The following is a 26,360-nucleotide window of genomic DNA, read 5'->3' as shown; positions in this document are numbered from 1 at the left end:
TCACTTCTTCCCCATTCACACGAAACACTCCCTTTCTGTTGTGGAGAGATGGTGCTTTTTGTGACTGCTTCTTTTTGAATGAGAATTACCCACAGGAGGTGTAGCAGTTGCTACTGGAAACAGGATCAATGACTACTCACTTACCCTATTTAGTGCAACAAATGGGGATCTTTTTTCTCGCTCTTCTATGATATAGGTCACTATTTCCCCCGTGTTTCTCCCCCATACCGTGAATGCCAACTCTATGTGAAGCAAGAGTCAAAACTATCAGTACTGGACAGCAGGCTACAGCACCTTGAACCTTTGTAGATCAACACGAGCCAAGGATTTCCCTTCTGAACTGCAGCCTGTTCCAGGGAAGTAGGAACCCATTCTTCTGCCGATTCCCATTTAGTGTATGCTTTCCATTGCCACCTCCACCCCCTAATCTATCCTTTAGCAGTAGTCACCAAATAGGGGAAATGCCCTGGGAACTTTTTGAAGACCAGATAGAGCCTCAGGTCCCCCTACTGTGTGCCCATTGTTAATGTGTATTTGGGGCCTGGTCTCCCGAGTGAAGGGCATGTTGGAAAAGAAACAAGTCCACCTCCTTTTTGGATTTCCATGGGTGCTAATTTTATACTGCTAGTGAGAATCATGCTGTATGGGAGCAAGACAAACGTTAGATTCATACATACTAAAGTCATGCTCTCTCAGTGCTGCCTTGTGGGGTTTTTAGGAGTTTCAAATGAAATAACACATCTTATAAAGTACTTAGTAACGTGCCTGGTACCAGTAGATCAGCCAATGGAAGGCGTTAGCATTAAAGTCACTGGGCCTGAGAGAGCATAGTGTGACTTTTGTATCTCTAAGAAATGCAGGGGATTATTTTGTCATTGGCTTCTAAAAATGGGACCTGGAAGACGGGGTGAGAGAGAGAAATATTTGACTATTTCCATTCATAACGTTGGGGCCTCTGCCTTTTCTTCTTTATCCCCAACCCACATGTTTTACACTGGTTGCAAACATATATCCCGGCTGTGTAAATCAACGCGTTTCCCCCTCACTGTACTCACTTTGGTCACTGTACCTGGAGAGTAGATGCTCACCGATAATAAAAATTGTTGTAACAGTGGTTTCCCAGAGGAATGACTGTTAGAGCTTTGGCCCATGTACCTCATGAACCGGATCACCTTTCCATTCCTGGAAGGGTCCAGGCTCTAGCAAGAAGACTTCCCGGCAGAAAAGCTGTTAAAGAGATCTCTGCCATAGATGGGAAGGATGTTAAATGATCTTTAAGAGGTCCCTTCTACATTTACCATACAGGGATTCCAAATGCCTCTAAATGCCTCGCAGAGAGAATAGAAATTCCTTAGATATTAACAAAGTCAAGTTTCTAGGAGTTGCTTGCATGTGACTGACTTCTGGGTTCTGGAGGCTGTGTGTCCGTAAAGTAAGAAAGAATGAACATCAGACATTAACTTCTCCACAAGGAAGCCGTGCTGTAATGTGGTTTAATTTTAGGAATCAGATTACTTAACTCAGGTGCTGATTTTGATTCTAAATGGAACTAGGCTTCATAACTTAGATGTGTGAAAAATACAAATCTGTTTGTTATAGGTCATTGGGCCACTCTCTCTAGCAATATTTATGCAGTATTCTTGGTACAATTTGACACAAAAATAAAAACAAAAACAAAACCAAGCTGCTTTTGCCAAACTGAGGCGAGAGATGAAGCATAAGTTTTTCTAATTTGGTTGGGTGACTAATGAACCGATGCGTATTCAGGGCAGGCACAGCAGAGAGCACTTAGACAAGAAGGTGATCGTGTCGATTATAGTACTTTTGAAAAAATGCAGGGCAGATTGTCATTATTTGCAGAGCTCTGATTTAAAATAATTATTGTTGGCATATCTCCCTTCCTGGATGTGTACTGTTCCATATGCTGCTGTAATGAGTGCTTTAGCTTGGGAGAACTACACAGAGATTTTTCTCTTTGCTTTTGGCTTCTATTGTTTTATCCCATTGGGAAATAAGAGACCTGATTTTTCTTAATAGATATGTAATAATGAGAGCATCAGGTGGTCTCTTAGGCTTGAACATACAAAATCTTAAACCAGTCTTATTCCTACTTTCTCCCTCAAGCTGGGATTTTTTTTTTTTTTTTAAAGATTTTACTTACTTATTTGAGAGAGAGAGAGAGGGAGAGAGCACGAGTGGGGGCGGAGGGAGCTGCAGGCAGAGGGAGAGGGAGAAGCAGGCTCCCTGCTGAGCAGGGAACCCACGGGGTTGGATCCCAGGACTCTGGGATCAGGACCAAAGCCGAAGGCAGATGCTTAACCGACTGAACCACTCCGGTGCACCCTCCTGCCCCCCTCTTTTTTAATGGTTGGGGTTGGCTACAGATTGCATCATAGAATTTCCCGATTGGTATCTTTGATTCAGTTCATATTCAAGAAAGCCTTTCCAAATTGTTCTTTGTACTTACCTACTATACTGCTTAAGGTAATCAACACCATTTTATTCTTTGACACATGGATTTTGAGGTTTTTGAATAGTAATTATGTATCACTTTAATTTTCACAGACTTACAGGCTGCAGAACCAGAACCTGTGCTCCTCAGAGATGTGCACTCTGATTTGCAAAATCCAGGAGGACAGCCCAGCACACTGTGCTGGCCTGCAAACTGGTAATTTGTAACTTTGCTTGTGTTAGGAATTATTTAAATAGCAAGAAAAGAAAACTTTATGATGTCAAAGGTTGAGATATGATTGCTGCTGTGAATTTTCTTAGCTCCTTCATGTTGCTAAGGTTTGGGGCTTGCTTTTTTTTTTTTTTTTTTTATTATTTGCATGTCAGGAGGGATTATTTAAGCAACTATCTTAACAACTCACTTTTCTTGGCATCTCCCAGGTGATGTCCTTGCAAATATCAATGGCGTGAACACGGAAGGCTTTACCCACAAACAAGTTGTTGACCTGATCAGATCTTCAGGAAACCTGTTAACGTAACTATCCATCTGCTTCCCGTAGGGGCTTCAAAAACGTTACCGTCTTTCATAATGCCTGTTGAGTGAATGAATAGGCTTTTTGTTCAGGATCACAAGAAGGAAGGCAGTGCACCATAGCTTTGGTATTGGGTACAGACATTGTTTATCAGTTCCTTTTGTTTCTCAAGGTTTCCTCAAATTTGAACATGCTGTCAACATCTGAAGTCAGAGGACATCAATAACTCAAATGTCTGTGTGGGAGGGATAGCATTTAGAAAATTTATTTTTTTTATGTCAAATTCAATGAAACTGGCACATATTCTCTTTGGTCAGAGAGGAACTGGTCCCATTTCCATGGTTGATATAATCTTGTGGTTAGAACAAATGAAAGGTCAGAAGGGCTGAAGTTTTTCTCTTATACCACAAGCCAATTGTTTTTCTTTTCTAGTGTCTTATTTGGAAGGAAGAAAAAAGTCTGCTCAATCCTCTCTGCCCTGCAACACACACACTCACACTTACTAATATTCCAGACTTACTAATGGGAGAGTGGCCTCCTCAACCAGAGATTTGACTGACCTTTCCACCATACCATTCTTAGAACCTAGTAAGACTTCAGTAATTAGTTGAAAGATGGAATTTGCTCAATCATTTAAATGATATTTATTGAGCAAATATGTTTCCAGCTTTTCAATAGGCTTAGGAGAGACATAGACAAAGACTCTTATAGTGCTTTATTGATTGTGGGAGGAGATGGACAAGGAGACCCTCCAAAAGAAGTAATTTTGATATTTCAATTATTGATAACTGCTGTTAAGAAAATAAAATAAGGAATGGGATAGAATACTGAGTAAGAGGACTGCTCTGTACCTTAGGTGTTGAAAGAGATCTCTGTGGAGGGGAAATCTGAGCTGAGACTTAAAGAAAGAGAAGGGATGGTCATGTGAACTCCTGGTGAAAGCATTTCATGCAAAGAGAGCGGTGTCTGAATTCTCAAAATGGACTTGGCATGTCCAAGAGATAGAGAGACAACCAGTGTGATGGGTAGTTGGTAGATTAGGGAGAGTATAAGAAGTAAAGGCAGGGAGTTTGCCAGGGGGCAGAGCATGGGTCTTATCAGGCTAAGTAGCTTAGGATTTATTCTGACCAAGTTGGGTCTTACATTACCTCCTTCATTCTTCACAGCTACCTTGTGAGGTTAGTTTTATTTCTATTTATAGATAAAGTGACTGAAGCTTACATTAGGTGGAGTGAAGATCAATGATCTAGTAAGTGACTGGGCTAGGATTTGACCATCTGCTCTGGATGCCAGGATCCATTCTCTTCAGCTACCCCACAGCTGCTCATTGCAAGTTGCCAGTAGAAAATCCATGGGATGCTCTTCAGTGATTCTAGTCTAAAACTTCAAAGATGTTCTGGGTGTGTGCGAGAGTAGTTTTAAAAGACAACTCCTGATGGTAGAGGACTTAGTCCAACTCTGTGGATCTTGTGAGTTCAGGGTAGAGGATCGGGGTGCTCTTTACTCCAGAGAAACTTGAATCTATGAGATTGGAGCCATATAGAATCCAAGGGGGAAAGGTGGCAGTGAGAATCAGAAAGCCACGTTCCAAATGGGTGAAGTGGGCAGAACGCAGGAATATAATTAAGAAGTAATGGGTGGAGACAAATGGAGATCCAGAAATCAGGAAAATGAGAGACATCTGTCTAAACACTGAAGAGAACAACCAACGTATGCCTGTGGCTTTGCACATGGACACCTATCGCTTGGGCAGGTCAGATGGGCATTAAGAGTCCTGTTGAAACAGATTCATAGGATCCTCACTAATGCCCAGAGACGAGGCCACCCTAATGAGAAAGCAGACAACATCCTGGCTTGCATTATCATCTCATTATCTTGGGAATGATGCTATTAGAAATAGAGAAAAATAGGTCTTCATATTTAATGCTATTGTTTTACTATGACTTGAAAAATTTCTGCATCTTAATACAATAGTTACAGCTTACTTATCAGAAGGAATTTGAACCAATATTTTAAATACTTAGTGTGTGACTCACACATGAAATTTGTTACCTTATTCAGATTGCTGACTTAGTAGTCAAAATACAGGTGTCAACATGAGCCCACAAAACAAATCAAATGAGTCAAGATAGAACAAGTCTTTTTATTTTTAGAAAGGCATTTGGTATAGGGAGAAATGGAACACCATTAAACTGATAATTCTAGGACTGAAGTTTATAAACTTAAAAGGTTCTGAGATGTGAGAGTCATATGAAGGCTATTATCTCATAGTGGTTCTGGCTCTGTTTTTTCTAGCTGAAAAATTAAGGCAATTTACAGAGGTACAGTTTCCTAGAATCCTGGGGAAGAAAGGACTTTTCCCTTTTCCAAGAAATGGCATGTCTATTCCACTGTTTGAAGATCCCTATTACATGTTTTATTGCTGGACCCCTCATGCTTAGCATAGTGTCTAAAGTCTGGCACGTGGTAAATGCCCAATAAGCATTGACCAAATAAAATAGGTGATTCAGCCAGAGCCCATAAGAATGAGTTCCAGTAGAGAACGATAGTCATTGTCATATAGTGGTGTCTATAAAATAAGCTACAGCTTACAAGTGAACCAATATCTTTTCTTTCAACCACCCTCTCGAGGGGATTTTTGTTCTTGTTTTTGTTTTTTTTCCCACTTCCTTTCCCTGAATAGTGTCAGAAGATTCAGCCTAGGTCCAGATACTTGAAGTGCCATGAGAATCATAACATTTATATTGCTTTTTTAAGTATAGTCTGTGCTGAAAGTGTAGTACTCCATAAGGATGGTACTTGTTTGAAAGGATCACTCATGCTGTTCTCCCCCCCCTTTTTTTCTTAAAACAGGATAGAGACTCTTAATGGAACAATGATTCTCAAAAGAGCAGAGCTTGAAGCAAAGCTGCAAGTTTTAAAGGTAATTTAATTTAATACAGTGAGGCACATTTTTCATCCTTGAATGTGTGAGTGGTAGAATAAAAATCTATTTGAGGGATTGAAATAGCCCTTGAAGATGAAATGTCGTGATGAGTCTAAACTGCTGAATTATCAAGAGCCACACAATTACCTTTACAGGAATATTAAACTCCACAAACCAGTGCAAATCACTTTCTTCCTTCCTCCTTCTGTGTTTCTATGAGGCTCAGGAAGGCAACAGGAAGGCACATCACTTGAAGAACTTTTCACTAATGCACCTGTGATCTCTCTTGATTTACATTTTGTTCGGGGGATGGGGGAAACAAAGGAGGAGTTGCTGGTCTTTTCCTCATTTTTCCAAGTGCTGCATGTGTGCAGGAGGGCCTGGAAGCTTTGCTTTTCCATTGTCCTCTTCTGTGTCCTTCTGTTCTGCTTCATTCTTCCTACAAAAATCATCTCCCTCTGCTCCTGTGGCCGTCCTTGAATCTACTTTCATTGGCAAACACACAATCAGCTTTTAAGTGGGAAAAAAAAATAAAAGTTTCCAGGAGATAGTACACAATGCAGAGTTCAGAGAAAATTCCCTGGGATGGCTCTTTGAGGGTCTTGAAAATCTCAGTTTGCTAGACTGGTGAGGCTCTGCCAGGCCATGAAGTGCAGACCCTCATCCGTGTGCATTTGAGTCATGGTCCTGCAGACTGCACTGACCTCTTTCTCCCAGAGATCTCCCCTGCGTGGCAGTGAGGTGGCGGGTCTGAGCAGAGACCACATGGCTTACAGGCAGGTTGCTCACTTGCACTGTGTTTGGCAATAGCTGGCTTTTATGAATTTTCTTTATGAAGTATGTACTTCTTAATTACTGAGCCCATGACCGTAGAGGAGTTACTATGTTTATCCTTTATCTTGTATTCTCCCCCCCCATATCTAATTCATCAATGAACCCTGTTTCCTTCTGTGTCCACACTGGTTTTATACTCTTGTCATTTTACTTGTCATTATGATATTTTGAATTAATTTGTAAAATTCCTTGAAAAATTCCTCTGTTCAGATTATGATAGGAATTGACATTTATAGAATAAATATCAATTGACATCTTTATGGTTTTCACCTTTCCTACTTCAAACACAGGATCTTGACCTTTTAATTCAGGTCTTTTATGTACTTCAAAAACATTTTATCATTTCTTCATACACTTTTATATAGCTTTTATTATATTTATTCTTAGGTGCCTTCTAAGTTTTCTTGTTATAATAAACATGATTTTTTAATTTTAAAAGATCTTTTAATTTGTTGCTATTGATTTTTGTGTAAATTTTCAACTCCGATAGTCTTGCTGAACTCTCTTTATTCCAACGTTTGTAGATTTTTTATATAGGCATATTATCATCTGCAGATACTGAAAGTTTTGCCCCTTTACCCCGGTTATTCAACTACAGTTGAATAACCTTGAACAATGCAGGTTTGAACTGCATGGATCCACTTACATGCAGGGTTTTTTGTTTTTTTTTTATAAATAAGATACAATATTGTAAATGTATTTTCTCTTCCTTGTGATTTGCTTAAAAACATTTTCCTTTCTCTAGCTTACTTTATTGTAGGAAAACAGTATATAATATACAAAATCTGTGTTAGTCAACTATTTATGTTATCGGTAAGGCTTCCAGTCAACCCTAGGCTATATTAGTAGTTGAGTTTTTAGGGAGGCAAAGTTATATGTGGATTTTTGACTGTGCAGGGGTCAGCACCCCAACCCCTGTATTATTCAAGGGTCAACTACATAATTTATTTTTCTTCTTTTACAACATTGGCTAGGACTCTTATAAATAGTGATAATCTTTTAAAGGGAATGCCTCTAACATTTTATCATTAAGTTTTTGTATGGAATAAACAGTGATTCATAGTACAGTTAGGTTTTAAAACTGTCAAAACTTAATTTGTTTTTATAAAAAAGAGAGTATTAGTGAGGATCATTTTTTAAAGTAAACATGGCTTTTTTACCTTTTTGTAGAAAAAGGAAAAAAAATGTTCGAAATAAACTGGTGGTGTTAATTAAAACATAACTGAACAAATAGGTCTATATTTCATGGAATAAAGCCTTCTCCAGCAAAAAGCACGTTTCATGTTTCTACGCAATTTCTGCTCCTTCAGTGTTTTCTCTTGAAGTTTTAATATTCACACCTACCACTTTTTTCAAATGAAGTATACATTTTTCAATATACCCATCCTCTCCTAGAACACCATGAGGACCTTAACATATTTAAATGTTCATCTCAAGAAACCATCTTTCTTATTATTGCTTTACTTTGGAGAATTCTATCAATTTTTGGAATAAAAATTGTTCTGAGGTAACACATAGGCTAATGTGTTGAATTGACGTGCTTGCTGTTTTCTCTTCCTTCCCTCTGGGTTTACTTTCTTTTTTTGCTGTAGTACTTCCTTTAGCAAGGATAAGTAGGGCTTTCTTTGTCCAAACAAATCTTTCACTGCTAATGTTGAAGGAGAGTTTTGTTAGGTGATTAAATTATTCTGTTGATGTTTTGTCTCCTTAGTATTTTAAATGTATTGTGTCTTTGGTATTTTTGCTTATGTAAGAGCTCTTATTGTTTATCCTTTGTAGGTAATCTGCATTTTCTATATTTTCTTCCAAAAGTTTTAAAGTTTTTCCTTTTTACACTTAAGTCTGAATTCACCCAGAATTAATTTGTATATGTGGTATGAGATAGGATTCTAATTTTCTTCAATTTCCATATGAATACCCAGTTCTCCCAGTACCATTTCTTTTAGTCCTTCTTTTCCCCCCTGAAATGACCTGCAGTGAAGCCTTTATTTTTAAGCAAGTTTCATATATGCATGGATTTTGTTATAGGCTCCGTGTTCTGATCCATTGTTTCTCTCAAACTCAGTTATTATACCTTTGTAATAAATATTGATATCTGGTTGAACAAACCTTCCAGGTTATTCTTGGTTCTTCTGATCATCTATATAAATTTTAGAATCAGATTATCAAGTTCTATAAATAAACTTTGGACTTTTGATTGGTATTAAATTTTATGTAGATAGCTCAATTTGAAAAGACTTAACATCTCCATAGTTTTGAGTTTTCTTAGTGATAGATGATCTCACCATCTTTTTTTTTTTTGCCCATTCCGCCACTCCCTTCCCCTCCTGCAACCACCAGTTCTTTCTATTTATGAATCTGTTTCTGCTTTTTTGTTTGTTTGATTGTGGGTGTTTCTGCATTCCACATATAAGTGAAATCATATGGTATTTGTCTTTCTCTCTGACTTATTTCATTTCGCATAATACCCTCTAGGGCCCATTCCTGTGGTCACAAATGGCAAGATTTTATTCCTTTTTATGGTTGAATAATATTCCATTGTGTATGTATACCACATCTTTATCCCTTCCTCTATTGATGGACACTTAGGTTGCTTATATATCTTGGCTATTTTTTTAAATGCTACAATAAACTAGGAGTGCATATATCTTTTTAAGTTAGTGTTTCTGTTTTCTTTGGATAAATACTCAGTAGTGGAATTACTAGATCATATGGTGTTTCTACTTTTAATTTGTTGAGGAAACTCCATCCTGTTTTCCACAGGGCTGCATCAATTTGCATTCCCACCAACAGTGCATGAGGCTTCTTTTTCTCTACATTCTTGCCAACACTTGTTATTTCTTGTTTTTGATATTAGCCATTCTGACAGGTATAAGGTGATATCTCATTGTGGTTGTGATTTACATTTCCCTGATGATTAGTGATATTGAACGTCTTTTCATGTGTCTGTTGGCCGTCTGTATGTCTTCTTTGGAAAAACGCCTATTTAGGTCCTCTGCCCATTTTTAATGAGATTATGTGGGGTTTTTTGATGTTGTGTGGTGTAAGTTCTTTATATATTTTGGATATTAACCCTTTATTGGGTATCTTCTCCCGTTCAGTAGGTTCCTTTTTGCTTCAGGGATGTGCAAAAGCTTTTAATTTTGTTGTAGTCCCATAGTTTATTTTTGCTTTTGTTTCCCTTGCCTGAGGAGACATATCCAAAAATATGTCCAGTGTCTAAGAGATTGCTGCCTATGTTTTCTTTTAGGAGTTTTATGGTTTCATGTCTCACACTTAGGTCTTTAATCCATTTTGAATTTATTTTTGTGTATGGTGTAAGAAAGTAGTCCAGTTTCATACTTTTGCACGTAGCTGTCCAGTATTCCCAATTAATGAAAAGACTGTTTTTCCCTCATTGTATGTTATTAACTCCTTTGTCATAGATTGATGATCCATATAAGTGTGGGTTTGTTTCTGAGCTCTCTATCCTATTCATTGATCTATGTATCTATTTTTGTGCCAGTACCATACTGTTTTGATTACTTTGGCTTTGAGTATATCTTGAAATCTGAGATTGTGATACCTCCAGTTTTGTTGTTCTTTCTCAAGATTGTTTTGGCCATTTGGGGTCTTTTGTGGTTTCATACAAATTTTAAGATTATTTGTTCTAGTTCTGTAAAAAGTACTATTTGGATTTTGATAGAGATTACATTGACTCTGTAGATTGCTTTGGGTAGTATGGACTTTTTAATGATATTAATCCTTCCAAGCCATGGACATGGGTATATCTTTCCATTTGTTTGTGTTGTCTTCAGTTTCTTTCATCAGTGTCTTCTATTTCTCAGAGTATAGGTCTTTCACCTCCTTGGGTAAAGTTATTCCTAGATATTTTATATTTTTTGATGCAATTATAAATGTGATTGTCTTCTTAATTTCTCTTTCTGCTACTTCATTATTAGTGTATAGAAATGCAATAGATTTCTGTATCTTAATTTTGTATCCTGCAAATTTACTAAGTTTATTTATTAGTTCTAATAGTTTTTTGGTGGAATCTTTAGGGTTTTCTATGCATAGTATCACATCATCTACAAAAATTGACAGTTTTACTTTTTCCTTAATCTATTTGGATTCCTTTTATTTCTTTTTCTTGGTTGACTGCTGTGGCTAGGACGTCTAGTACTATGCTGAATAAAAGTGAAAGTGGACATCCTTGTCTTCTTCCTGATCTTAGAGGAAAAGTTTTCATAATCTTGACCATTTTTAATTGTTTTTTATGTCTTTCAATAAAGTGTTATACTTTTATGCAGGTAGATCCTATACATTTTTCACTAGATGTATTCCTTTCTACTTATGATTTTTGTTCATATTATAGTTTCTTTATGAAAACAATAAGTGTTTTGATTGAGGTTGATGTATAGATTTGTAAAACCAATTTTATGCTGTCATTCAAACTATATAATTCAAACTATTTCTAAACTATATAATTTCTAACAAATTATCTGTAGATTATTTGGGGTTTTCTGTGAAGGTAATAACTGTTAAGGATGACATAAAGTTCTCTTTCTTCACTACACTGGGTAGGGCTTACTATACAGTGATGAATAGAAACTATAATAATAAGTATCCTTGTTTTGTTCTTGATTTTAAAGGGAATTTCCACTTTTTCCCATCAGGAATGAACTCTCTCTATGAATATACTTTTCAGATTTGGGATGCTCCCTTCCATACTAAATTTTCTAGTAGTTTTTATAGTGCTTGTGTATTAAATTTTATCAAACACATTTTTCTGTATGCGTTATTCTCGCTTATTTATTTTAAAAATATCTGTCAATACGGTGAATGACATTTAAAGATTTTGTAATGTAGAACCACCCTTGCATTTCTAGAATAATCCAACCTGGTCATAATTTATAATCATTTTTATATAAATATAGATTTGATTTGCTAAAATTTTCTTTAGGATATTTGAAAGTAACTTCATTTTATAGGTAGAATGGCCTGCAATTTTCTTTTCTCAAACTATCTTTCTTTAGTTTTGGTATCATGTTTACTGGACTCTTAGCATGAGCTGGGGAGAATCTTCCCCTCTTTCTTCTCTGGTAGAATTCTTGTAACTATCTGAATCATCTGGGCTTAGGGTTCTTTTTTGGTGGGAATACTTCTAAACTCTGTTTCAGTTTCTTTATTAATTATAAGATATCTCAGGCTTTCTGTTTTGTTTGTTTTGCTTGAGTCAGTTTTATTGAATTAATGTTTTTGTTAATAAATTTTTAAGATTTTCAAATTTATTGTATGTGTTGATAATGAAAATTCTGTTCCCATATTTTTCTTTTCTTCACAAAGATTATGTCCCCATTTTTATTTGTATTACTTTTTATGCCTTCTCTCTCTCTCTCTCTTTTTCTTGGTAATTCTATCTAGAGGATTTTCTATTTTTGAGTCTTTTCAAAAACGAGTATTTCGATTTGTGGCAATATTTTTTCTGTTTCTGGTTACTTTTAAGATGTTCCTTTGTCTTACTGATCTAAAGATACACTGAAATGTGATTAGGTCTAGATTCACTTCTAAATTTATACTGCTTAGAAACTGCAGTACCTTTTCAATCCAAGGACTTGTGAATTTCTTCAGTTTTGGAAAACTAACAGCTTGAGCTCTTGGAATATACCTTCACCATTCCTTGAATTATCTTCTGGAATTCCTGTTAGACATATTTTTAGAGTCTTTTGATTTATTTTCCTTACTTCCTAACGACTCTTTCATATTTTGTATCACTTTATCTTTTTTGTTATGTTCCTGTTGAGTTCTTCAGTAACGTCTTTATTCTGTATAGAATGAGTTGTTTCCATTGAGTTTTTTTTTTTTTTTTAAAGATTTTATTTATTTATTTGAGACAGAGAGAATGAGAGAGAGAGAGCACATGAGAGGGGGGAGGGTCAGAGGGAGAAGCAGGCTCCCTGCCGAGCAGGGAGCCCGATGCGGGACTCGATCCAGGGTCTCCAGGATCATGACCTGAGCTGAAGGCAGTCGCTTAACCAACTGAGCCACCCAGGCGCCCCTCCATTGAGTTTTAAGAGTTAATTCAGATCATTCTTTTTCATGTCTATCTGTTCTTGTTTTATTTCTTTGTTTCAGATTTCTTGTTCTGATCGACATTGATCTCATTTCTTCCTCTGAAGATTATAAATATTTTTGTTTTAAAGTCTTCTTTGGACACTGTTCTGTTTTCTTTCTTTCTTTTTTTTTTTTTTTGAGAGAATCCATGTACTGACCATCAATTTTGTTGTCTTTCATACCTTTTTTGAGTTTATATTGCTCACTTCCCATGCATGGTGGTCTTTCCCTTCCACTCAGTATTGTACTTGGGTTGCCTCCACCCTGCATTTTGAAGGCTCCCAAACCAGAGCCAGGTCCTTCCTCGAGGATTCGTGTGCTGTTTGGCTCAGGTCATAGGCTGCATTTATGTACTCCTGCCTCTCCAGGCATGAGCTCCACATGAGCCATAGCCATCAGCAGCAGCTTTTCTCACCCTGCTTTTCATGGTAGTAGAGCTTAGCCAAGGTTCAAGCAAGAAACTTGTCTCTGACCTCCGTCTCAGATAAATAAGTGCATTTAAACTATATATTGCCACAGGATCCAAATTCCTAGCTACCTGTTTCTGCTTCTCCAGGTCCAGCAGATCTTTGGGTTCATTCTTGCTTATCTTCTTGCATTTCTTTTCCTTTTCTAATCTTGAAATTATGTGATTTCCAGTTCACCTCTTGAACCAGAAATGTCTGGATCTGACCTATAACCAGGGTCAAGTTGGCTCCCCCTTCACACAATGACATTTAGTTTGTGTGTCCTATGTAATTATGCATTCATATTTCAAAGATTCCATGAGGCCACAAGCTCTTCTTTAGAAATGGTGGTCTTTTCTGAGCCATGTTTTCAAGGATTTCCTTTCTCATAACCTATGATTCAGATGTTTAACATGAAAACAGCACATCCACTGTGCTAGCTGGAGGAGCTACTTTTCAATCTAGCTCTGCTTTTTACTGGGTTGGTAGTCCTTGGGAAGTATTTTGCTACATTTCACCTTTATTTTCTAATCTGGAACTTTGTAGGAATGTTAGGAAAATTAAACAGCATGTTATCCATGAAAGCACTGTAAAAGTATTAAAGATGGAAATGTGTAGCTATGTGTCTCATGTATATTGAAAACATTGGAAATATATCCAACTCAAAATATCCATCTGTGTAGTTGAGTTTTATTTCAGGAAGCCATTCTTTGATATATTCATTCAACCAATATTTACTGAGCAGCTGCTATGTACCAGGCTCTGAGCTAGGTACAATTAGGTGATAGGGCCCGGTATGGTTAGATCTCCCACATGTTTTAATTTTCTTCTAATGAGGAGACATCTCGTTTGTCTAAATATACAACTGTATTGTTAATAACAGGCAGAAACAGATTGTGAGGAAAATGGGGAAGCTGAGATAGAGACTAAAAACTCTTAGTCACTTTGACACATCTGCTCTTTACACTGGTGTTTTCTTGGTTTAAGTGATGACGTACTTAAATGACTGGGCCAAGTCAACAGATTAGATATTTTAAAGCCTTTATTTTCACAAAAATTAGCTATCTGGCACAGCATGACTTTGTATTTCTGTATAGCGAGCGCAAAAATACAATCTCTTCTTCTCTCTGTATTTAGTTTTGACTGTCAACCTATGCTTATGCTCCTCTCCTGGATTCTATTCTCTTGCAGGAGATAGACCCCTTTCAGAGAGAAGGAAGGGGTTAGATCCTTGTTAGTTCTGTTCTCTGTGGGTCCTTAACTCTGACCTTCATAGGACCACAGTTGACACAGATGAAAGGAGCTGTGGCCCAGATAGCCAAGCAATCTTGCAGCCATACTGACTATCCTATAGTGCAGAAAGAACGAGAAATTAACTGAGCCAGGCATTTTATGGCTTTGATTTAGTGCTTGCATATTATATAGGTAACCGTAAGGGTTGATGCTAAATGTTACTGTGATCAACGCTTGGAAAATCCCGCCCAGTGATTGTTCAGCCCCCGAAATGAGGAACCAACCATTCTTCCCTTAAGCAGTTGATGACATTCTTGTAATTTTATGATTTTCTTTTCCTTAAGCCTTCTCCTTCCAAATGTATTTTTCCCCCCTTTTCCTTTTTAGCCTGCATCTACCTTTCCCAGACTGCTTCTTGCAAAGGAGTGCTTGTTTCCAACTAGGCTGCCTTTCCTTGGGATTAAGTGTCCATAGGCAAAGCTGAGCCGTGCCTGCCTGCTGGGCCGCCATGGGGATCTGAGTGGGCAGGGAAAGGGGCAGGGCAAAGGCCAGAGGGCGGGAGGGAGAGTGAGCCTCTACCTGTCCTTGACAGATGGCCTCAGCCTGGTTGCTTTGTTTCTCATCACCTCAGCCCCTTTGAAGGGTTGGGTCAGGCCTCATGAGCAGTCTTGACCGTGACAGCAACCACTTCGTTGCCACCCTGGGCCACTGCTTGCGTGTGCTGGGCAGCAGAGGAAGGAAGCAGTTAAGAAGTCAGGGTGCTTAGCAGTGTTCTAAGTTTAGCCCTCCAAGGAAGTCTTTCAGACAGTCTGGCTTCCCCTTTTTGCTGTGAAAAATACATAGGTGTACAGCAATAAACACAGCTTTAATGCCCCAGGCTTACAGAATGATGCTATTTGCTGAACATTTACTAAGCTCTAGTCACTGTTCTGAACATTTTACATCTACTAACTCTCCTAATTCTGAGGAAAATCCCAGGGTTTCGATTCTGTTATTGCCTTCATCTTACACATGGGTGGGGTGGGGGGGAGAAGCCTGGAGTGTAAATCCTTCCCTCAACAGCTAGTAAATGGACACAAACCCAAACAATTGGGTTCTCTACTATTTTAATAAATAAATAAATAAATAAATAAATAAATAAATAAATAAATGTCATGGTTTCTATTGTCTGTTGTTTCTATTGAAACGAAGTCATTGTTTCAACTTGTTGGCGCTACTAGATTATTTCTTGAGAAAGTCATATTCCCAGTATCTCCCTTTTGTGTAAAAAATAATCTTTCCAATGAATGGGAGGGGTTGTTACTGCTAGAAAGAAAGGAAAAAAAAATTAATGACAAATCTCATCACCTCGAAGTAAATTGCTATCTTCACTGGGGATTCCCAATTATTAACACTTTTTTTTTCTTTTTTATCAGCAAACCTTGAAGAAAAAATGGGTGGAGTTCAGATCGCTGCAGTTACAGGAACAGCGTCTGCTTCATGGTAAATGTGATTTCCTGTTCAGAAACCGCAGTAACATTCATCTTTTTGGTATTTCTGCCTCTAAGTTGTTGTAAGATTATCATCATTATAGAAAAAATTGTCTAGCATGGATCAAGAATACTAGTGTGTGTTTTTGGCATGACCTTTGGAGTGACCTTTGTTTTCAGAGGGTGAGTAGGTCAGTCATATCCCCTCCTTCATATATATACCACATATACACATGAAAACATGCACACACTCCCATGTGTGCACACACTCGTATGTGTGCACACACTTACAAGAGGCACCTGGAGATTTTAGGAGAGCAGTAAGAATGATAGATAGCTTGATTTTCCTACCACTACAGTAGATGAATTCAATTTCTGAGAACGTTTGTGGCTCAAGGGTTGTGTAGTTCTCAGAAATTATTGAGGCTGGAATGGAAGCATGTTTCTTGGGTAGAGATCCTATCATTTGTTCATATTATACAAGTTACGTGAATGCAGAGAAATGCCTCTTCATGGCCTGCAAACCTAAGACAGAAATACCAATGATCGTTCTAACAGTAAATGCATGGCTCTTGCTGTTGTGTGAATTCTGAAGGGAATGGTTGAGTTTAAAATTTGTTGATTTGGGGGCACCTGGGTCGATCAGTCAGTTGAGTATCCAACTCTTGATCTTGGCTCAGGTCTTGATCTCAGGTCTCAGGTCATGAGTTCGAGCCCCATGTCAAGCTCCATGCTGGGTACGGAGCCTGCTTAAAAAAATAAAATAAAAATTTGTTGATCTGACATTTGCTACGTGACTGGTGTAGCCTGAGGAATGAACTTGTTTGTGCAAATAATTCACTGAAACCACTAGCTATGTGGGTGTGAAATGTAGGTTATACCTTCTTAACACTGAGCTAAAGTCTCTATTTATAACCTAGAATGTTTGTTTCAAGTAATAATTTATTTACAGGAAAAAAAGATACATTTAATTCATAATTAAGCACTAATGTATGGCTTAGAGGTTTGTGTTGAAATTCTGTTTTTTTTAAATGAAACTTCTATATAAGTTACTTCTCTTTTGTATATTTTTAAATTAATATGCTAAAAAATTCTTAGTAGATTTTTGAGGGGTCTGAAGTTTCCTAGCCAGACAAAGGTATAAAATCCAGCCACTCCTGGATTTCTGTAGACTTGGGGGTGTTTGGGAAAACTTTTCCCCCATTTCTGGAACATTCTGGAGTGGAGATGGGGTTTGGCCTAATATGTATAGGCAGTCCTGGGGTTCTATAGGAATAGCTTGTATAGACAAGGTCTTTAGTTCAAGATTAAGGGGAATGACTCTTCATTAAAGCCATTGTTGTACCCATTTTTTTGAGAGATTGAAGGAGTTCTGTAGTTTACTTTTCCTAGACGCAGAATAAATATACAGGGCATGAGATTCTTAATTGCTTTGCAATCAAAGGAATTCATCAACTCGTTGCCAGATGAAATAAGTAGGTTTTATTAGTAAAAAGGAAAGCATTCTGACTAGTCAGTGCAGAGCTGGCCGAATTTAACCTTGCAGATTAAGTGAAAAATCTGTCTCTTTTTGTATTGCTATTCAAGGACAAAGGAGAGCAACAGTAGAGAAATAATCAGCACAAAGTAAAACCATTTCTGAGTGTGCAATGTTCTATTACTTTTCCTGAAGCAGAGTCACCTTCTAAACTGTCGTTCTTAGATTGGTATAACAAATAATCCCCTTCCTTTTAGTAGCATACCAGCCAGCTCAGATAGTACACAAGCACGTGGGGTAGGGACAGGATGTTGGTGTGCGATTAAAATTTGAGTTTGGAGAGCCCAGATATAGGTTATGAAAGGTTGATGAAAAAATTCAGCTAAGCAGATAAAACTCAACTTCCACAAATGAATTGTTATTTATTTGAGGACAGGGCTGTTTTCTGGGTATGGTACCGTTCCAGAACATTTAAGTATTAAAGTATTCTAGGAAGAAGCATGGAATATTGAGGCTGGAAGATATCCTCTCTGTTTTAAACACCTTTGAATTCTCTATAATCAGTCTACGGGTGCAAGTTATATAACTGTGTTTCCCATACAGTTCGAGTGATGTTATAATAATTTTATAATTATTTAAAAAATACAGTAACTGAAAATCAGAGGAACTTAATGGAGTAAGACGGCATTTTCTCAAGTATATTCTTTATTTTTTTTCCCAAGTATATAGTTTAGAATGCAATTTCTGTGAGCACGTTAATAAAAGGTTGCAGGGTCACTTCCGTTTAAGAAATGATACATTTGGAGATTGACAAGTCACACCGGCATACTCTCAGAGGAGTTGACTGTTCTTATGTGAAGAATCTATTTACATTTATTTGATTTAACATGACTATTTGTGACCGTGGAACAGTTTTACATGGAAGCCAGCCCATGAACAATGGTTTGGGAAACACCACTCTAAGGTTTTATCAAATGACCTCATAAAGAGTCACTTATTCATACGGGCGAAGCTCAGTGAAAAATATTCTTCACCTTTACTCTTTCTTTCCTGCACTGTTTAAAGAGAAATTTTGGTGTGTCTGCTTGTAGGGAGTGATGCTCATATCCATTCCATAGTGGACTTTGTTTTCTGCCTTCCAGGTGACATAGGTAACTGCCCAAGTTTGGAAAACATGGACATAGATGAGTCGGTTTTGTTTGGAACTCTGCCGGGGCCAGGCCCAGCCCTCCTGGACCGGAATCGCCTATCCAGTGAGAGCAGCTGTCTGAGCTCCATGACGATGGACAGCGAGGACGGCTACCACACATGTGTGTCTGAGGACTCCAGCAGGGGAGGCTTCAGTCGACAGACGAGCACAGATGATGAGTGCTTTGTCCCCAAGGATGGGGACGATTTCCTGAAGAGGTCTTCTTCGAGGAGGAACCGGAGTGTTAGTACGGCCAGCAGCGGGTCCATGTCCCCCTTGTGGGAGGGCAACTTCTCAAACATGTTTGGGACCCTGCCCCGGAAAAGCAGAAGGGGAAGTGTCCGGAAACAGCTCTTAAAATTCATCCCTGGCCTTCACCGTGCAGTGGAAGAGGAAGAGAGTCGCTTTTGATGGGTTGTCCTGACCTTTCTTATTTCGTAAATATCTCTAGACCTGTTTAGACTAACTCCACCCAGCCTGGTGGGAAATTGCACATGGATTGCAAAACTGAAACCCCATACCATGACGATAGTGACCTTTATTTAAATTTTTGTATCATAAGGTTTTCTTCTTAAGTCATTTTTTGTAACCAGAAAAGTGCAGGTGATAAACAGAAAGTAGGGGAACTAGGTAATAAGTTGGATAAGATGACAAATTAAGCACATTCCTGCTTATCCTAATGCTGCCTGTGAAGACAAGGGTAATATTTATTTTCTAGATTGCGTGAAAATTGAGAACTTTTCAGTCAAGTGTAAATAAAAGAGTGATGGAATATAATTATTTGGGATACCTTCCGTAGGTTCATTGGTAGGTCATAAAACTTTGCTTAAGATCGGTAGCCTCCAGGGAGGCTTAATAATAGGTCATTTTGAATGTTTCTGTTTACATCTGTGAAGGATTACAAACAAAGAGGATCATCAGTTATTTTTCACATCCACAGCAACAATAAAGCAGGAAGTATGAGATACAATAAAGCAGGAAGTATAAGATTCAATATGAGGGTTTGGGATCCATGGGAACATGTTGTCTAAGATGGGTGCTGAGCAAGATTATGATAAGGGCTTTTTAATAGACAGCCTAAACAAAGTGGGTGAGAATGTCATTCTTACTCAATTCAATTTTTGTTCTGCCTAAACATTGATGGCAAGTCTAGAATTCTCAAGATCCTGCATACAGCTTTGTAAATTTTTTTTTGGAGCAGATGTCTGAAATTTGAAAAATTAGAGCCAGGGAAAGGATTTTCCTCCTGTAGATTTTTTCACATTACTCCTCACTTTATGTTATATATTCCCAACAGTTATTGCCTCAGCACTCTTTTGCCTGTTGGTTATGTTGGTACCACATTACTTCTAGCCTTTCAATCACATTTTTATTCAGTACCCATTCAAGCCCATGATTTCTCTGTTCTGGTGACATAGCTGCTTATGACCTATATTCTAGAGTAGATAATGCAGACAATGTAGTAAATAGTCCTTACTGATTTAAAGCTGTGTGTGTGTGTGTGTGTGTGTGTGTGTTTGGGAGAAATACAGACATTTGATAGGTGACTTTGAGTGTAACCACATTTAAATAAATTGAGTAAAGAATGAGTCATTTTGAGAAAAAAAAAAGGGGAGAGTAAGGAAGCTTGTAGGGTAAGAAATGAATATTAAAATAAAATATAAAAAGATTGCTAATTGCTACCTGCTTTCTATTAATTATTTCAACTCCAAATTATCCAGTGTGCTCAGCTTTGGAATCATTCATATGAAAAGCAGGGTGAGGTGTTTTGAAGGAACAATAACAATGCTGTCTACCATTTACTGAATACCTAGCAGGTTAAAGATGCTTCCCGTTGATCCTGAAACAACCCTGTTAGGTGGGTGTTAGCCATACGTAAGGAGCAGGAGTTTGGAGACGTTCCCACGGCCAGTGGCATGGCTGAAATTGGAAACCAGTTCTTTCCAACTCTGGCCTAGTCTCAGTCTCTCTAGATATTGTTTACTCTTTCGTGGGTTCTGTGTGGTCATCCCTACAGGACTTCCTCCCATCCCCCACCCCCCACCCTTCATGGAATACTTAAAACACACAATTGTAGATACTGCATGGATAAAAATTGTCTTTGGTTAATAAGAGAACAAACAGACATTTAGAATGACTCTTTCTCTTGCCCCCCACAAGCAAGTTTTCAAATATAGGCACATTAATAACTACATGATTAACAATACATTTATTTTCAACAAAGCCTTGCAAGTCCAAGTTGTGATTGGACTAACACTGCTTATTTCCCATCTTAGACTAGAATTATCATGTTAAAAATCTGCTTCCGTGAACGCAACATATCTTGTTAATCCCATCTTGCCAAATCCAGGGGAAAGAAATAATCACATTTATTTGAGGAAAGATGACTTTAAATTCTTCTACAACATGATCAGGGTTTTGAAAACTTCCACAAGTCATCTGGGAAAGCAGATTATAGGTCATTTGCTTTTCTCATGGCTTGAAGTGTTAAATATAGTGTAATTCTTCCTCCTTACAGTAAATATCAAACCCAAAAAGGTGCAGGGAAGGGACAGAGCAAGTTTCACTGTAGTCTGAGGTAAGAAGCATTAGAGTCAAGAGTTCGAGATGTTCTGGAAAAAAAGAAAAGCAGTTTTTAACCAAAGTACAGGAAGGAAGGGTATGTCATGTTTTGTGTGTTCACAAGTTGTAAGAAAACTAGTTATTGTTTAGTGGAAATGTGGGTAAATTTCTCACAGCACAGCTTTTCAGACTATCTGACCTCAGTGGGAGTTGAGAAGATTTCATTTCTCTAATCTTCTGGGGCACAATGACTCACTTTGATGTAACTTACTGGGAGATGAATTGAAAAGTGAAGTGTTTTGTTTTTTGCTTACTCCCAAATTGTCAAATATGTGATATTGGTGGATTTCATTAATTGACAATTGGCTATGAAAATGCACTTTTGTACATGGCATCGATAAACCAAATTCGAATCAAGCATATTGAGAATTACTCTGTCCTGTGGCTGAAGGAACACCACCCACCATGTCCAACAGGTTGGTGCTCTACTTCTTGAAATGATCTTTTATTCGTCACTTTCTACTTTGCAGTACTTTTATATCTTAGTTGCATGTACAAACAGTATTAAAAATCCTAGTTTGAACTGAAAAAATCAAACTTGGGTACAGTTCGTGTGTACTGATCATATAGTATAAGTATTTATGGATGTATATAATCTAAGTATAGTAAATAATACATAACAACTATATTGAACCCTTCAGATCACAAGATTATTGGTACTTTATATCCATTTCTTTACAGAAATATGGGCAATAAAAAAAGTTGATACCTTTCTGAAATAAAGAATGCTATTTTTCAGTGTCAGATCTCTCTTCTCTCCCTTTCTCTCCCTCTGCCCCATCTCTCTATCTCTCAGTCTCTATCTCTTTACCTACTTACCTTAAATGAAATGATAGTTTTCAAGGCAGATTTTTAAAAAAATCTGAGGCGATATCTTGATACCTACTCTTTGAGGTTTTTATTTTTTTTTATTTTTAAAATTTAATTTAATTTTATTATGTTAGTCAAAAGGGCATGGCCTATTTAATTGAGGCTTTGCACTTGCATTAGTTTTCTGATGCTTAACAAATTACTATATACTTAGAGGTTTAAAACACATTTATTACCTCAAAGTTTCTATGGGTGAGGTGTCTGGGCAAATCTTAGCTGGGTCTGCTCAGGGACTCATGAGGCTGCAGTCAAGGCATCACCCAGCATTGAACTCTCCCCTGGAGGCTTGCCTGGGGAACGATACGCTACCAAGCTCCCTCAGGTTGTGATCAGAGTCATTTCCTTGTGCCATAGGATTCGTGGCAGCTTGCTTAGTAAAAGCCAGTAATGGAAAGAGAGAGACTGCAAGCAAGACAGTCTTAAATAATGCAATGTAACCACAGGAGTGACATCTTCTCAACTTTGCCACATAGCAGAACATAATGACACAAGTAAGAGCCTACCAACTATGCCATATTCCATTTGTTAGACACAAATCATAAGATCCATCCACACTCAAGGAGCAGGGATTATGCAAGTTCATGAACATGAAGAGGCAGGGATCAAGGAGGTACCTTAGGATCTGTTCACAACATCATTCAAGGAGTTCACAAACTTGATAATATATTGAGTCTTTTCTAAACTGCTTTGAACAAATATAAATGGTGGATGTTATAATTTTAAATAGAGAAGTAGTAAGATCTCTGAAATTAAAGAACCTGGCCAAGATTGTGTAACTAGCCAAAATGCTGAGTAGGAAACTGAATCCAGGTCTCCTGACTTTGTCCCTCAAGTGCATGAAATGATAGGAAATTTTAAAAGAATATTAAAGTGTGAGCTAGTTACTTGCCTTAAAATTCTTCTCAGGGAATTTGAGTGTATTTAAGTGAATTAGTGATTGGCATGATGAAATTTATCACTTCTATATGGGTACATCTTTATGAGCACAGGACAGGAATTCCACAGAAAAACAAAATAAAATTCTCATAATCAAAACTACAATGCACAAAAGGAAATGATCAACCATGAGGAAAAATCAGGAGGTAGCACAAATATCAGAATTATCAGAACCAGAGAAAATAAAGCAGTTTGAAAGAATATAGATACACATTTCTTAGGATAGAGGATAAATAAAGAACATATGCAAAGAACATGTGCAACCCAATAAAGAACATATGCAAATATCATAATGGTGAGAAACAGGCTCCTTTCCCCCCAGGATCAAGTACAAACCCAGGATATCCTCTCACTACTTTTATTTACCATTGTGCTGAAAGTTTTAGCCAGTGTACTAAGATAGGGAAAGGAAACAAAAGTTATACAAAGTGAGAAGGAAGAAATGAAACTGTTTTTGTTTGCTGATGACACTATTGTCCATCTGGAAAATCATGAAGAATCAACAACAAAAAAAATCCTGAAAGTAATAAGTGAGTACAACAAGGTCACAATATAAATTACTATACAAGCAATGAACAACTGGGATTTGAAATTAAACAAACAGTAACTTTATAATAGTACCCCCAAAATGAAATGCTTAAATATAAACCTGACAAAATATGTACAGTATCTATATGTGAAAAACCCCAAAACTTTGTCCAAGAAAATCTAAATAAATCAAGAGATATTCTGTGTTCATGGATTGGAGGACTTAAGAGTGTTAAGGTGTGACTTCTTAACTTAATCTATAGATTTAGCGAATCCCAATCAAGATTCCAGTAAACTATTTCATAGACCTTGACAAACTGATTCTAAAGTTTATATGGAAAAGCAAAAGACCTAGAATAGCTAAAGTGAGGAAAAAGAAGGAGGTTGAGGAGGAGGAGGAAAAAGAGGAAGAGAAAGTTGGAGGAATCACAATATTCAATTTCTAGACTTTCTATAAATCTACAATAATCAAGACAGCATGGTATTGGCAAAATACAGCATATAGATCAACAGAACAGAATAGAGTGCCCAGAAATCAACCCATACAAATATAGCCACTGACCTTTGACAAAGGAGTAAAGGAAGTTAAATGGAGAAAGGACAGAGTTTTCAACAAATGGTTCTTGAACAATTGGACATCCATATGCAAGACCTTACACATTTCACAAATTATAGACCTATCTATAAAACATAAAAGTATAAAACTTCTGGAAGATAACATAAGAGGAATCAAAATCAGTTTGGTTATTGAATATTGGGTTTGGTGATGAATTTTTAGGTATAATAAAAGGATGATTTATGAAAGAAAAGGTTGATATATTGTACTTTATTAAAATTTTAAAAAAATCTGCTTTGGGAAAGATACTGTAAAGAAAATAAAAAGGCATAGATTGAGAGAAAATATTTGCAAAAAGCATATTTGAAAAAGGGCTTGTGTGCAAAATATAAAAAGAACTTTTAAAATTCAAAAATAAGAACACAAGCAATGTAAGTAAAACATGTTCAAAACATCTGAACAGACACATCTCCAAAGATAATACATAGATGGCAAATAAGTGCATTGAAAGAATGCAGTATCATTTGTCATTTGGGATTTGCAAATTAAAACAACAATGAGATACCACTATATGGCTGTTAGGATGACTGAAATCCCAAACACTGACAATGACAATTCATAGCAAGGATGTGGAGCAACAGAAATGCTCTTGCATTGCTGGTGGAAATGCAAAATAGTACAGCCACTTTGGAAGAGAGTTTGGCATCTTTTTTTTTACAAAGTTAAAGATAGCTTTACCATACGGTTCAGCAATTGTGCTCCTAGGTATTAACCCAACTGACTGAAAACATATGTTCACACAAAAATCCCCACACAGATGTTTGTAGCAGCTTTATTCATAATCACCAAAAACTGGAAGCAACTGACATGTCCTTCAATAGGTTAATGGATAAACTGTGGTATATCCTTATAATGGAATATGATCCAGGTCCAAAAAAATGAGCTATCAAGACAGGAAAAGACATGATGAATCTTAAAGGCATGTTGCTAAATTAAAGAAGCTATTTGGAAAGGGTTATTATTATATGATTCCATTTACATGACATTCTGAAAGAGGCAATACTATAGCAATAGTAAATAAACCAGTGGTTTCTGGGGGTCTGGGGGTAGGATGGAATGATGTGTGTTTGGAGAAAGTTGAAGAGATGGCGCCCTGGTGAGTTTTATAGAGTTGTCTAAGTTTACTTGGTCTACTGATAGAAAATACTGCAGACTGAGTGGCTTAAACAATAGAAATTTATTTTCTCACAGTTTTGGAGGCCGACTGCTCAGCAGCAGAGCTGGGGTGGGGGTGGGGACGGAATGGCCATTCAAGGACAAAACACCCATCTGCAAGCCAGGAAGAGAACTCTCTCCAGAAACCAAACCCTGTGGAACCTTAATCTTGGACTGGATCTGGAATCATCATCCGGAACTGTTAGAAAACTATTGTTTAAGCCAGGATTGAATGCAGAATGGGACAAGACATTCTCAATGTATTACTAATATATGAAACAGCCTACTTAAGAAAAATAGAAGGACTTTGGAAATGATTAGAGTCTGTAACTTAAAGGCAAAAGAAACCATACATAAACATTGTCGTCCATTTGAGAAAATTGCTTCCCACAGGGGTAGCTGTTAATCATTCTGATACATATATATTGTACATATATATTGGAATTGAACTATTACATATATATTGTACATATATATTGGAATTGAACTATTAATAAATGATTGACTAATGATGGGAGACAAGGTTTTTTTCTGTTGGAGTGGTAGTTTACAGGTAATTAAGGGAACAGGCTAGGATGATCCATGTGGAAATGGGTTAGAGATAGAGACATCAATACGCACTCAATACTAGCTTAATATAGATACAGATGGTTACATAGAAAAATATTTATAGATATATACAAGGCTTAATATACATACACATATTAATTTGTTGACAGCAGAAAAGACATAGAAGGAATGAGCAAACTTAATACCAAAATCTTGGTTTCTAATACCATTTCCAGTAAAAGAAACCAAGATTCCTTGGGTAAATGATTGATTCCAGGACTATGGCAGGAAATGTATAAGAACCTGGGTTATTTTGCAGTGCCAGAATTTAAAGAAGTATTTAAAATATAAAACAAAACCTCACAATAAGGGGGATATATCAAAGGGAGACAGAAGTCAATTGAATGAGACTCCAATCAATGGCCAAATATGG

The 26,360-nt window shown here is 37.2% G+C and overlaps 1 protein-coding gene across 3 annotated transcripts in view; it reads left to right on the top strand.

Moving 5' to 3' along the window:
- The window catches only part of CYTIP (cytohesin 1 interacting protein), a 31,051-nt gene extending 9,138 nt beyond the window's left edge, over nucleotides 1-21,913 (top strand). For all 3 annotated transcript variants that reach the window (XM_036092220.2, XM_078070817.1, XM_036092221.2), the window contains 5 exons: nucleotides 2,566-2,668; nucleotides 2,893-2,986; nucleotides 5,838-5,907; nucleotides 15,932-15,998; nucleotides 18,605-21,913. In XM_036092220.2, coding sequence (XP_035948113.1) covers nucleotides 2,566-2,668; nucleotides 2,893-2,986; nucleotides 5,838-5,907; nucleotides 15,932-15,998; nucleotides 18,605-19,062 — 792 coding nt within the window. In that variant the 3' untranslated portion in view covers nucleotides 19,063-21,913. The remainder of the gene's footprint in view (nucleotides 1-2,565; nucleotides 2,669-2,892; nucleotides 2,987-5,837; nucleotides 5,908-15,931; nucleotides 15,999-18,604) is intronic.
- The last annotated feature ends 4,447 nt before the right edge of the window (nucleotides 21,914-26,360 follow it).

Source organism: Halichoerus grypus, chromosome 4 (assembly GCF_964656455.1).
Source record: "Halichoerus grypus chromosome 4, mHalGry1.hap1.1, whole genome shotgun sequence".
NCBI classification, from domain to species: domain Eukaryota; kingdom Metazoa; phylum Chordata; class Mammalia; order Carnivora; family Phocidae; genus Halichoerus; species Halichoerus grypus.
Note: the sequence above shows the minus strand (reverse complement) of the source record. Positions and strands in the feature narration are given on the sequence as shown.